Raw genomic sequence first — 14,909 nt, 5'->3', positions numbered from 1 at the left:
CCTCCAGACGTTCATTTAAACAGAGTGTCTGGATGGTTGGTTAAGACTGAGCCATTCTATTCCTTACCACAGGCAGTATGAGAAATGTAATAGTATGCAGTAATTATTTGAAAAAAAGAAAAAATCACAATATTTTTGAAAATGGGTTTTTAATCAGATACTAGTAATAAAAAAAATAATGAGAGTTCCTATTTAGGCAGGTCCTGGTGGAAGCATAGAATTTAAGATCCAAACTCCCAATAGTTATAAATTTCATTTATTGTGCATCAACATTTCATCAAATGGCTATACAGTAGGGAGGCGCACCCCAACAACTAGGGGAACGGAAATACGGCCCCTGACGCATTTCACGCTACATCTGGCCATACCTGGGAACTCTCCGGTTTAGCCAGGACACTCTGGGTGACTACTGGGAATCTCTGGGTGACGAGAGCGGCATTCTCCACTTCCCACCAACTTCATCAATGGAGTGTGTCCCGCCACATTGGTGGGACCACCCACAACGTCAATAGGACCGTCTACCCGCATCCCGCAAGGGATGTAGCCAGAAAGTCTCCAGCTATGCACCTAGCGTTTAATCACATGCCTGTCTCTCCACCTGGCATGATTCCCTCCATATAATGTTTCAAGAGGTTCTCAGGGCCAGACTGGCGATGATGGGGTAACGCCATCTGATGACGTAAGTGCTGGATATGTGTTTACATGGTTACCAGAGTAGCAAATTGGGTGAGTGTGTACGTAAATATATATATATATGTTATGAATAAAATAGAAAACATACATGAAAAATTAAGTGCGCTGATTACAAAACATATATTCCATAAATTGGAATCACACACAGACAGATCCATAAACACTCCCTAATGACCTTGTAGGCTCAGTGAATTTCAAAACTGGTGAATTCCTGTCTCCGATTAACAGATTATTATGCAAATGTATAAAATCCTTGGCAATCATGTAACTAGAAGATAATTTCAAAAAAGACATCAATACATTTAGTTAATTAATGAAATTATTTTAATATGTTATAGTGAAGAAACAGTCCAAAAATAAGTTGAAAAGAGTTAAATATGGCAACACTCATTAAGAATTGAATTCCAGGCTAGGGTTACTGGGATGGGGAAAGCAAAAGCAATATCATAAAAAATACCAAAAATAAAAATGTAATAAAAATAGCATACCACAAATATTTCTCAGATTGCTACCTTTGGGAATTGCATCTTTTGTGCTGAAACACTGGGGTCTGTGGCCTGAGGGGAAAGAAGGTCTTCTGCTTGTCATGTTCACCTCTGATTGAGGGTCCACCATGACTGCTGCTTCACTCTAATTAAAATAGAGCTAAGGGGCAACTGAACTTGGGGTCTAAGCTCCGGCCAGATGTCTAGGGCAGCCAAAGTCAACAGGTGAATCAGAGATGTCAACATTGAAATGAAGAGCGACCAAAGATCATTAAGACACTGTCTCACTAGATGAGCAATGGGGGATGACAATGTTACTAAGACTCAAAGTACAATACAGCAGTGTCATGACGCCGGACCGTACGTAGAGCGTACGTATGTTTAGTAGACATTCTTTATGGTTGAATGTCATCAAGCAGACCTATTCCCAGTAATGTATCTTTGCCCAGGCCTAGGGCAGTAGGTCCAGGAGGGTGGCAGTGCCTCTGCCATAAAATCAGGGTCAGTTTTCCTTCTTGAGCGCTGCCCAATAGGCTGGTGACAATGGAGATTTCTGATATCCTCGATCAGACCATTCACATTATGAAGGACTCCACTTCCGTAGGACAAGGTAAAATGCGCCTTTAAGACAATGGAGAGCCACAGCAATAAGGCTGTCATCCGAGGATGGGACGGCTGGGGGTACTGCCCTGGGTCAGGCATAGAGGGTACTGCCCTGGGTCAGGCATAGAGGGGCGCCCAAGGTAAATACATTACGGCCTATTCCACCCACTCTGTTGATTTTAACATTTTTGTAGCTGAATGTGACATTAGAAACTAGACTTGTGCACACGGACCAAAAATGATTTTGGTTAATTTTTTTAGACAATTCCTGCCCTTTCAGAAATGTTGTGGGCTTTTTTGATTGGGAAATGAAATTCGTTGTCACTCACTCTCTCACACTCCCTCTCACACTCTCTCTCACACTCTCTCTCACACTCTCTCTCACACTCCCTCTCACACTCCCTCTCACACTCTCTCTCACACTCCCTCTCACACTCTCTCACACTCTCTCTCACACACTCTCTCACACTCCCTCTTACACTCTCTCTCACACTCCCTCTCACACTCTCTCACACTCTCTCTCACACTCTCTCTCACACTCCCTCTCACACTCCCTCTCACACACTCTCTCACACTCCCTCTCACACTCTCTCTCACACTCTCTCGTCTCTATATCTTCTCCTACAGCCGCTTCAGTGCCTCCAATTCTTGTTTTTCTCCCGGGTCTATGCTGCGTTTCTACACTTCTCTGTGTTGAGCATGAGAGAGTATGAGAAAGAAACATTTCATTTTTGTTTTCATTTTTTTCCTACAAATTAACAAAATTGGTACATTTTGTTAAAATTAAACTCTGTACAAATCCTGATCCACAAGTCTATTAGAAACATCATTCATAGTACCAGAAATAATTATTTAAAATCCTGCCTCATTCATAATTTATGTGGGATAATTTTAGGAGTAGGCATTGAGAGGTTGTCGCCGTATAACCTGAGAAAAGTTTCTTAAAGGTTTCTGTGTTGCTTTTTGTGTTTAAATGACTTGGCATACATGCAATAAACATTTGGTCTATTGTATGTTTTTGTTGGTCCTATATGATATAAATCAATAAATAATAATAATAATAATAATAATAATGTAATGCTAATTCCTGGGCTGTTTAAAAAAAAAATGGCATAGCCCAAACCATGGCACATGGAAATTCAATAAGATACGGTAGTGAAGCCCTTTGTTAATGATGATTACTGGTCTATTCTAAATTCACTAGCCCACCCAGACTCCCTAACCTGAACCCTGTATTTCTTAATACCTTAATTTAAACATGCCTTTAAACTAAGGTCTCCTGTCCTATAACTAATAACCTGTTGTACTTATTTTTGTGATGTCATTAGCATGATGTCATTTAAACTCGTCTCCTGCTCCAAATCCTTTCCCTCAAGGAGAGTTCAGGAATGGGACGATGGATGTTACTGCGGGAGGCTAACAGGGATATTTCCCCGAATCGAGACTCTGGAGCCATGAATCCCAGCTCCGGAGATGCCTTTTTTTTGGCACCACCATCTAAAAAATGCGTTACTACTACAAGGAAAAGAAAGTAAGAGAAAGATACCATAAGAATACGATGCAATAAAGGCAGTATAAACATTAAATGAATAGTTCCAAAGGTAGGTAAAGTAATTGATCAAGAAAATACGTGTTTGGTGACGGCAAGAATAGTAAGAATTGTGCAACAATGGGAAGCTCACTAATGATAATAATGCTGTATACTTGAATTGTTTCAGTACATGCAAGTTTGACGTAATTTAGAAATTTCCTGGTTTTGAAAGAAAAACTAATTTTGTCCGTTAAAATAAGATGGATCAGAAATCCAGCGCAGACGGGGTTAATGCTGTAAATGACTATTGTAGCTGGAAACGGCTGATTTTTAATGGAATCTCTTCATAGGTGCACAGAGGCCCTTTATCACTCCCATCACTCCTGTGTTCCAACGGCCCTTTATCACTCCCATCACTCCTGTGTTCCAACGGCCCTGTATCACTCCCATCACTCCTGTGTTCCAATGGCCCTTTATCACTCCCATCACTCCTGTGTTCCATGGCCCTTTATCACTCCCATCACTCCTGTGTTCCATGGCCCTTTATCACTCCCATCACTCCTGTGTTCCATGGTGCATGGAGGCAACTTCCAGGAGCTCGCAATTCTCCTTATAAAAATCAGCAAAACATAAATGAAAAGCCGGCTCAACTGGATACATCCATAAAAATACTTCTTTATTGAAAAATTGATTAAAACAAAATCTCTCATTGGCAGAAGTCCCATATGAGGATACAAAAAGAGTTGCTTGGCTACTTTAGGCACTTAAGCTAATACTAGAGGGTCAGAGGTTTGGATGTACGGTAATTTAAGGAAGTTTACTTTACTGAGAGGGTGGTAGATAAGTGGAACAGCCTACCACCAGAAGTGGTAGAGTCTAATTATACAGTAAAGGAATTTAAACATGCATGGGATGGGCATACGGCTCCTGAATCTATAACGAGACCAACGACTCGTTTAAGGTTTGAGTCTTTACAGCAGCAAAAACGGGCAGACTAGACGGGGGGCGAATGGACCTGAACTACTGGCAAATTCTATGATTCTATGTAAATAAATTAATGGGGGGGGGCTTTACAACAGCAGTATTATTATAAACAAATGCAAATAAATTATAGTTAAATGGTTAATGGTCATATGTGGAAACTTCCCAGAGAAGCCCACCCGAGCTTGGGGGGTGTCTTTGTAAAGAGCCCGGTGGCCCCAGGCAGCCTTTGGTTGATAGGCAGTGGAAGGAAAGAGGGCGGGGAGTGGGCGGGGCCAAACATCAGTCCCCTGCCGGAGAATGAAGAAACTAACCCAGGAGACCCAAAAAAAGCAACATTTCACCCGGAGACTCCCTATCAAGATATAATGTGGGCCTAACGAATAGTATGTTCAGATGATATGATGCTCAAGAAAGGTTTGGAAAATGATTTCATTTATTACACAATTATATAACAGCGATTTGTTTTTTAAACAGTTTTGTGTATATGCATTTTTAAAATACGCAGAACTTAATATTTTAATATACTTACCTCTGAGGAAGCCTCTCTTTATGGGCGAAACGTGAATCATAATGAAGAGGAACAGAAAGAATATTAAAGAATTCAGAGACTATTTCGATATATGTCTGCTGCTTGCTTTTATGTAAAAATTGTTTTATGTGTGTTTTTTTAACTTTGTATGTTAAAGCAACTGCATTTAAAGCAAGTCCATGCTGTGGAAAGTGGTTGTTACAAATAAGCGCTTCCTCCTACGAGATATTGTAAACCTTAACGAAAAGTGTACAGGACACAATAAATATATTGCAAGATTATCGAAACTTGCTATTGCTACTAATAGATAAGACACAATGGATTGTGTTAATAATTAAGTCAAAGTTCTACTTCCATCATTGAGGGCAATTTACCCTGTCTGATTTATACTTTTATTAATGTAAATTAGCAAAGGGCATGGCACAAATCAGTGTGAAACACATACTTTTAGTAAATTTAGTAAACCCATACACGTTATATATTGGGGTTTTTTCAGAACAAGAAAAGGGCTTTCTTCAGATACTATTTTTTATCATAATACTATTAAAATATACTATATGCAGTATTTCTTACTTTTATTTGAAAAATATTTTACTCATCTACAAAAACTAATAAAAAAATCTGCTAAATAGATTATACTATTTGTTCTGAGTTTTGAAATACACAATGTTTTAATGTTTTGGGGTTTTTTTGCCTTTTTTGCAAGTTATAGGACATTAAGTACAAGTAGCGTTTTGCTATTTTTTAAATTTTTTTACAAATCTGGTCATTCTGCCCCATGTGCTATTTGGGACATATTTGAAACTGGCCAGTTCAGTTTACCCCATCAAACCATATACTTGTGAAAACTATACACCCCAGGGTATTTCAAATGCTGATATTTGAACTCTTCACATGCATTAATTCTTCCACCAGCTTTTGTCAAAGTTCATAATTCAGGTATGAATTCATAGCTTCTGGTATATGTCATTGTCAAACCACAGCCCAATATGTGTTCATCAACATCCCCTGAGTACGGTGATATCACCCATACATGGGTTTGTCCAGTTGTTTGTGATGGAAAAGGCCATATTTGGGAGGATTTTTAAATAATTTTAAGGTCAGTCTGTGCTTATACCCTATTTGAGACATCTCCAAATCTGGCCAATTGAATTTTCTCCATAAAACCACACTTTAAAAAAAAAAAAAAATAATAGACACTCCATTGGTATTTGAAAGCTAGTATTTTAATTCTTATGCCAGGATTTTTGGCAATATACAGCATTAATTTTAGCACTTCCTCATAAAAATAATCTTGTCATTTTTTAATTTAATTTTTTATATTTTTAGGCTTTTTTCTTACCTTTTTTTGGACCTGGATGGTTCCACTGATGACATCGCTGCATAATTTTTAATGCATAATGTATTTAAATGCTACTAGTTATTTTATTTATTTTTTTAACTCTTTTTATTTTTGTTCCATTAATTTTAATTTTAGTAATCACATTGTGATTAGAAAGCTGTGTCCAACCTGCAAGGGGTTTTAGAGTCCAGAGTTTTTAGAGGGGTCTGGAGAGTTTATTTTTTTAAAGGGCGCCGCCATCTCTCGCAGGGGCGCTTGTCCTGGGCAGATTCGTGGGCCCGGCGGAGCGGGATTGGAAGCCGCCTCCGGCGCCTGGGGCGTGCTGGGCAGGGGGAGAATTTAATTCTTTTTTTATTATTATTTAATATGGCAAGCCGGTCCCCCATATTAAATAAATAAAAAAAAAGTATTAAAGTAGCGCCGGCCGCATCAGCACCCAGCGGCCGCCATCACTACGCGGCCATCAGATTGTTGGAAATTTAATCTAAACAGCCGCTGGGTGCTGATGCCGCCGGCCGGCGCTACTTTAATACTTTATTTATTTATTTTTAATATGGCAAGCCGATCCGGCATATTAAATAAATTAAAAAAAGGATTAAAGTAGCTCCGGCCAGCGGCATCAGCACACACCAGCAATCTGATGGCCGCCTAGTGATGATGAGACTGAGAGCAGCGTGAGGGGTGAAAGCTCCGCCCCCTCGCACTGAAACTGCTGGAGCACCGGATGTCGGGTCAGTGACTTCCTGTCAGCAGAGAAAACGGCAGCCTGCAGCTACCAGAGGACAGAGGACAAGATAAAAAAGCCCCAAAGTGGAAGAAGTAGAAGGTCAGTAAACTAATTTATTTTTTGTACAAACTGTATAATATTTTTTTGTATTTTTAAAAAATGTGTGTGTATGTAAGTGTGCTTTTTTAAATTATTAATTATTTTTAAATGATTAAACAAAAAAATTAAATCTCTGTGTCTGTATGTGTTCACAAGTTCAGCCCCCCCATGTCATTGCTGTCCCAATTCAGCCCCCCCATGTAATCTCTGTCCCCAATGAGCCCCTCCCAGTGTCACCCCTGTCCCCATTCAGCTCCCCAGTGTCACCTCTGTCCCCATTCAGGAGGCAGAGTGCCTCATGATATGCCGTTTGACTCCCTTTATGCCACTCTGTCTCCAGAAATGCCTTTTAACCCCCTATATGCCACTCTGTCTCTATAAATGCCTTTTAACCCCCTATATGCCACTCTGCCTCCAGGAATGCCTTATACCCCCTTATATGCCACTCTGTCCCATGATATGCCTTTTAACCCCCTATATGCCAGAGTGGCATATAGGGGTATAAGGCATTTCTGGAGGCAGAGAGGCATATAGGGGGTTAAAAGGCATATTAGGGGGCAGAGTGGCAAGCCTGGGGCAGATGTGCATAACTGGGGGGGGCAGGTTGGCGAATAAAAGGAAAAAAAAATAAATAAATATGTAGATAGAAGGGGGGTAGGGAGAGGGTAGAGGGGAGAGGGGGTAGATGGTGTGAGAGGAGGGTAGATTGGGTTGGGTGGGGGGACCTTAACAGATTCTCGCACCGGGGCCCTGAGGCTTCTAGATACGCCCCTGATGATTGGTTAGATGTTCAATGATGTTGAATGAGTAAGAGAGGTGGCCCAAGCTAACTCCATGTAGCCCCTGTAATAACAGGCTTGGGTCAAATATAGGGGCATTCAGGTATTACATACAATTACTACTAGCCCTTTTTTACACACATGTTTGTTAATCAAAGGAAAAATAATTTGTCCTTTCTGGTTATCGCCCTCTACATGAAAGGACTGTTGCTGCCGGAAACAAAGATATATTTTATCAGCAGGGTCTTATGTGACACCCCTAATTCCCTTACAGTACTTTAAAGATATCAAGATTGTGTTAAGTCATAGACAAAATGATTTATTTAGACAATAGACATTTGATAGACAATAGACATTTGATAGACACTTTTCATGGCATTTGATACTTTTATCTAATCAAGCAGACCAACGTGCTTTCTCTGTCACTTGATTTCCTTGTTTGTTTGTTTTTTTTTATTCTCTTTTGCACTTTTATTGATTCCAAAGTTCTTTTACTCACTCAGCTAAAATGTCCAGCAGGATGTAAGGTTCCATTAAAAATATAAATGCCTTGGTCCTCCTTTGTAATCAGATAAAAATCCCTATAGAACCCAAGAGTAATAAAAATATATTTAATAAAAATGATTCATTTTTTGTACCATCCACAAAAAACCCATTATGGACCAAATTTTTATTTAGCATAACTGTAATGTACCATGCTCTTGGTTACACACATCTCTTGCTTACCAGCGTGCTTGCGCCATGCTCCGTGCCAGCCAGTTCTACAGGGGGTCTGACTGGAGCCCCTGTCCGTATTCACAAAAAGGGCTTTTAATTTTATTTTAATTTGTATATATTTTTATATTTTATATATTTTAATTTTAATGGTAGCACTTTTTCTGCCAGTGATTGGCTGCTGCTTGGGTGTTTATCAAAACAACCTTTTGTAAGGAAGGTTACAATAAGAAGCCATCCAGGAAGATGCATGCTGGGGTACCTAAACAGTCTGCAGGAAAAGTTACAACTATTATTACAAATTTGTAGTAGGTCGCTTCCAAAGGATTACAACTTTAACAACACAGGGGACAATTGACAGAGATCCAACAATTAAGCTCTCGATTTTGTAGTCGCAGGCTTGACACTTTCCATTGTTCATTTTAGTTAAAGCAACTTGCTCTGACACCACCAAGTCCTGAGTACATTACAAATATTTAATTTCCACTGCCACTCCTGCTCCTGGGGGGCTACTCACCAATGGTAAACATATCAGGAGGATTTGCAGGCAAGCTGTGGTTTTGATTTTTTCTGGTCTACTTACTAATGTGAGTGCTTGCACAAAAAAATGTGAGTTTGCAATAGCAATGTGTAACTCGTTTATTCACTGAAGCCAACTTGCATTAGCACTTAAATAGCACTGGCTACAGTGGAAGTCCTGGGGTCCCCCTTTTCATAAAAAATGTTTTTACATTAGTTTTGCAACAATTCTGTGAGTTAAAGGCGAGGACATGCGAGTCCACAAGGCATGCACATGCTCTTAGAAATCCACAATCCTAAGCCCTTGCAAATAATTCAGCAGCTGTTTTGCAAATGTTAGCATGCGAGGGAAGGTGACTATGGCCGAGTCTGCTCAGTTGACTTTACTTCATAATAAATAGACCCACCTAACTTTGTTATGCATTATGAGGGGCCAAACTAAGTAGGCCATTGCTACACGAAAAGCTTTATTTGACCTGTATAATGCATAGTTAAATCACTTTTTTTTTACCCATTCATCCTGGTTATTAATATGAAATAGACGCCACATCATTTCCGCATTCTTGTGCAATCCATCTATTCTGATAGCCTTTATTCTTTAGTAACTAATAACTCTTACCAGATAAAGCTTTGCCGAAGAATACAATCCTTGCCATTCTTTTCCGGTGCAAAGTTTAACTTTTCTTTATTAATGTAAATAATTAAACTTACATAGATGACGATATAGAACAATTAGAAGGTAAAATTAGCATGTTATTGCTAGCTGTTCGGACCAGCCTTATTGCAACACTTTTCTTTTCTTCCTTGTTATTCAGAGCCAGTCAGACTTTTTATCTTGATGATTGTCTTGTTTTAGATACCTACATGTGAGTAACAGGACATGGCCCTATTTCTGTGGAATTCCTAATCGTCTCACTTTCTTGTTACTTATCTCGGCCACGCTGGCCTAACACCGCTGCTATAATGCGACTTTGCCAAACGGCACAATTCCATGGGTGACCGTTGCAAACGTGTAAGTAAATGGCAAACCGCATATGGTTTATTTTCACCAGACTGCTTAATAGTTTAGATTAGCTGGAAGCAAGATTTACAGAGACCACGAATATGAAAGATCAATTTAATGAAAACACGTCAACGGCAAAATATATGTAATTATACACATACACACTTGATTTTCACAAAAATATAAAGCCATTCATATATTTAATTTAAAAAAATACATTAAACAAACAATTAACAAGTGTTATATATTATGGTCCTTGATTATTTTCCTTATCCTGTCTCACATTGCTGTCTCCCACAAGCTCTTTGAGTCTCGATAAATGATGCATCGCCCTTAAAAAAAATAAAGAAATAATAATAAATAAAATATAAATAACACACATTTTTTTGGGCCAAATAAAAGTATCATCTCAGTAACCAAAAATCTAGGAATGAGCTCAAATATCTAGTCTGTCCCGGATGTACCAGAGGTACGCATTGATGGATATCAAACATTTAGCACACCGGGAGTAGACTGATCTAATTATCTAAACCACCGTCCAAGATTTGCTTTTATTCCAAAAACAAGTAGATTTCTAAGTGACCCCAAACAATTGATCGGTAGCGTTTATCTAATATATAAGCTGCGTCACCGTGCTGACATCACAGCCTCACAGAGAGGCGATCAGTGCGCTGATGGTTTGCAGACCTGGATCTTACTATGCGCTTCCTCGGCAGGACAACTAGTTCTAAACACAGCGATTCCGGCCGGAGAACAACAAACGGGTAAAGGATTTCACTTACTTCTGTAGAGACTTATTTACTGGAAACACTTCTTGCTCCAGGTGAGATTTTCCAGAATTACCTTCCATATGAATCTAGAAAATAAATGAACTGGAAATAAATGCGCGTTTCCTGTTAAGTTTGTTAACATGTTTGGCCATATCAACGCATGAAGTATGATTACATTTATTTACATAGCGCCAGCCTATTCCACAGCGCTGTTACAGCAGAGTCAGTAAAATCATTTAAAATCACACACAAAAGGAGAAGAGGGCATTGCTCTTGTGAGCTTACAATCTAATCGGTGGTTGACAGGGTCGTTCAGATGGCTTGATTGGGATGATGGCTGAGAGTGTTAGGAGGAAAGGTCTTACGCTCCTCAAAAAAGGCGGGTTTTCGGAAACCTTTGGAAATTTAGATACAAGGAAGAAAGTCTGGCCAGAATTCCAGAATTGCAGCCTGGGGCAAATGGGGAACATGGGAGCGCGAAGAGATAATGACTCTATAAATAAAGTGTATTTGGGTAAGAGGGTAGAGGTGGGGGGGCAGAGTTTTTAAGGGCTCTGTAGGTCAGGATTAAGGTAGACTGATGTTCTTTTACACAAAGCAAGACTACTACTTACACCGTTCACCTCCTTTCCCTGCTCCGTGTTTGTACCCTCATTGAAATGTTGTTGAAAGGACTGAAGGTTGAACAACATATGTTTCAATGCTTCCACCGGACCATGGTGATGACCCCCAGAGAAAGTGCTTACCTGGGAAGGAAAGACAGACATTTACTAAACACTGGACGACTAGCCGTGCAACACAGCAACATTTTTCTCTTTTCTAATAATTAAAAGGACAAACACGCACCCCAAGAGTCTTTTACCCGATAACAGGATAACCTGACTGCCGGTTAGTTTTCCCATAAACTGCTACTTTTTTCTTTTTTACTTATTTCTAGTAATATAAGTAATCAAAAATTACAAAAAAAAACAGAGGGACTAAGTATTGTGGAGTTTATGATTTGATCTATAAGCTGTTCCTGGGAAATGCATAAATGCTGAGAGTAAAGGCTTCCACTAAGCAGATACAGCGAGACCCGGAGGTTCATATTAGTGCAAGGAGAACTTTCGTGCAGGGCCTGCTGCATTATATATATATTATTATTATTATACTTTATTTATAAAGCGCCGACAGATTCCGCAGAGCTGTACAAGATGAAGTTTTCACAGATAACGACAAGTACGATACAGCAATTGACATACAGATACAAGAGGAATGAAGGGCCCTGTACCCGCACGTTTTTATATGAAAAGTAACTCAGAGGGTGGTAGAATAAATGGAGCTGCCTCCCAGCAGACGCGGTACTGGTTAATACAGTGAGGGAATTTAAACATGCATGGGATAGGAATATGGCTCCTGAATCTGAGACACTTCTGACACTAGATGGGCAGATTATTTACAAACGGAGATGCGATAAAATCTTACAGGCGCAAGGTCCTTCTTTTTCATACAATCGCTGAGAAACGCTTCAGGATTTGACCCAGAGGATTTACCCAATCCTTGTTCCTCTTCTTCACATAACACAGGAACGGGAGATTTTCTGAAGGACAGAAAGAACATTCGCGTTAAAAACGCACCCAACAGGAAAGCCCGTTATATCCGAACGCCCCGCCAGAAACGTACATAGCAAATGGCAGCTTCTCCCATGACCTTTCGCCTTCAAGTATGTCTTCTGTTCGAGGGCTGCCGTTAGGCACAGGGCTTGACAAGTCCTTCTTTCCAAAGTTATTGGGACTTTTGGAGCTCTGAAGGACGACCTCTACAGAATCATCTGAAGAAGAAAAAAAAACACAGATGTTTGCGCTGCTACCTACTTTTTTTTTTTTTGATGAATTATCTATAATTTTGTTCTAAAATTAAAACTCTCAACATTGTCTGCCAAATTGTCAACAACCACCCCCCCATCCTTCCAGAAACGTACTTAACTCTTTCCTGATCAAGGGGGTTATATGACCCGTGACAGGGTGAGAGAACACACTTACCTCTCAGTAGCCTCGCTAAAGGTTTGTATGCACCCGGGTTGGATGCTACTTTTTCATTTATAATGTTATCTGGGATGACTTTGTCAAACCCTTCCTGGTCACCATAAGCGCCCAGTTGCGGCACACGAAGATCGGTCATTCTACCTGTAAATGGTGCACTATGCACCTGTTTGGCAATACGGGGCTGTCGAACAGTCTCTAGTGATCTATATCCTTTAGTAATAGCGTCACTGTCTGAATCAGAGGGCAGATTGAGGGTATTTAACCAGACCGGGTATTTCACATCGGGAATACTAGTGAGTCCGGACACACTCAGTTCAGACTTCTCGCTTGTTAACCATCTCGGGTAGTTCTTTGGCAAAGCGGAGTTTTTCAGAGAATACTTCGAAGGATTTTTATTATTAAATACAAGTTTATTTTCTGAGCCCATTGCATACGGGATATATCGGGGCTTTCTTTTTTCTTTAAACACATCTGGATAATCCTGGGTCTGAAGGTCCAGGAGACTCAGCTTTGATGTTCCATTCATCGATGAAGCCGGACGTGAGGTCAGAGGAGCAGGCGTTCTAGGAGAGGAACCATTATGTTTCCGACGAGCGCTTGCATGCTTGTGTTCCGATAGACGGGTGAGAGAGGCAGGCAGTGACCCGTCTGAAGGGAAACCCAGCAAGTCATCTGTGGTGAGGCTCAGCAGATCCGGGTCTCGAGGCACACATCTTCTTAACGATGCGATGCGCTCACCCTTCACCGTAGAACCTGCTGTGGTTTGAGAGAAAACAAGAAAGAGCTGTTTTGATATCTATCCACACATAAAAAAGAAGAAAAGGAGAGCCGTCGCTGTATTTTATGTAAATATTTCCCTTTCCCCACTAAAGTTTGCTGGCCCTGTATTTTATTCCGATACATTTTCCATGAACACTTTCTGCCATCTAGTGGCTCCATTTGAGTGCAAAAGTACAGCAAATAAGCAAAAACTGGCGTACTCGTTCACATAGTTTCCTTTTCTAGCACAATCTATGCATGTGTACGGTTCAATTAAGTGTCCTATGCCAATGCCATTAAAGGTCCGCATCGGCCTATTTTCATATCAAATGCACACCGGAGTCCATATTGCACGGGCTCCGATGCATCTTCCCGCATGCATTCTTTACTTTCTTCTGTCATGTTTATGCCCCCCCTGCCCGTCTATGGGGGGCTGTTTATGTGTACGCTTCTTAACCGTACTCAGTGATGACCCTACTTAAAATCAAAGGCTGATGCGGACGTATCGCTGCGCATACCTCTTCTCGTAGCAGGCGGGAGCCTTGATGATGCAGTTAAGGTGATCTTCCCAGAGCTCACAGGAGACCGGAGGTTTTGCTCGTAGTCCTCTATATACGCCTCCAGCGCCCTGCTGGCAGAGTCATACAGCCGGTCCTTGTACACTATAGACGGGAACGACGTACGTGAAGAGCTACTGCCCAGGCTGCAACTGGCCAGGAGGGAGGATATGGAAACCGATGAGTCGGGAGAACCGGATCGGGCCATGTTTCTAAACACGTGTCAGCTTCTCCCAACCATGTTCATTAACTGTGACAAAAAGAAACACCACAGCAAAGTCATGAGGTTCATATGTGACGGATCATGTGAGCCCATACATGTTCACTATTCATTATTGTAGTGCGTCTACAGGCGAAGAATCACCCACAACACCACAGGGTGGCAGCGATTCATTTAAAAAGTTGCATTAGGGCTGCAACAACTAATCAATAAAATAGATAATGAAAATCATTGCCAATTAATTTCATTATCGATTATCTAGCATGTGCTGGCTGCCTGGGCATGATAGGAGTGTGATTGCTGTTATATATATATATTAGTTAAAGTTTTTTTGGACAAAAAAAATGCAATAACAATAATATATGATTGTTAACAGCAATCACACTCCTATCATGCCCAGGCATACCTAGATTCCAGCATGTACTGGCTGACTTTGCATGATAGGCGTGTGATTTCTGCTAGCAATCATAAGTAATATTGCTATTAAAATCACACTTCTATCATGCCCAGGTTCTAGCATGTACTGGTTATTTATAAATATTTATTAATATTGTGATTGCTTTTTTTGGTC

The 14,909-nt window shown here is 40.4% G+C and overlaps 1 protein-coding gene across 1 annotated transcript; it reads right to left on the bottom strand.

Moving 5' to 3' along the window:
• Positions 1–10,255: 10,255 nt before the first annotated feature.
• On the bottom strand, positions 10,256–14,326 carry LOC149284216 (lung adenoma susceptibility protein 2-like). The gene is made up of 7 exons (XM_089497001.1): positions 14,080–14,326; positions 12,800–13,558; positions 12,441–12,588; positions 12,243–12,357; positions 11,393–11,524; positions 10,791–10,864; positions 10,256–10,340 (listed from the first exon to the last, which is right to left on the bottom strand). The coding sequence occupies exons 1-7, from the start codon at positions 14,324–14,326 to the stop codon at positions 10,256–10,258; spliced, it is 1,560 nt and encodes a 519-aa protein (XP_089353127.1).
• Between the last annotated feature and the right edge of the window lie 583 nt (positions 14,327–14,909).

This window comes from Sceloporus occidentalis, unplaced genomic scaffold, assembly GCF_023333645.1.
Source record: "Sceloporus occidentalis isolate IW3139 unplaced genomic scaffold, rSceOcc1.0.p SCAF_97, whole genome shotgun sequence".
In the NCBI taxonomy this organism is placed as follows: Eukaryota; Metazoa; Chordata; class Lepidosauria; order Squamata; family Phrynosomatidae; genus Sceloporus; species Sceloporus occidentalis.
This window is presented reverse-complemented; position numbering and strand designations above follow the sequence as displayed.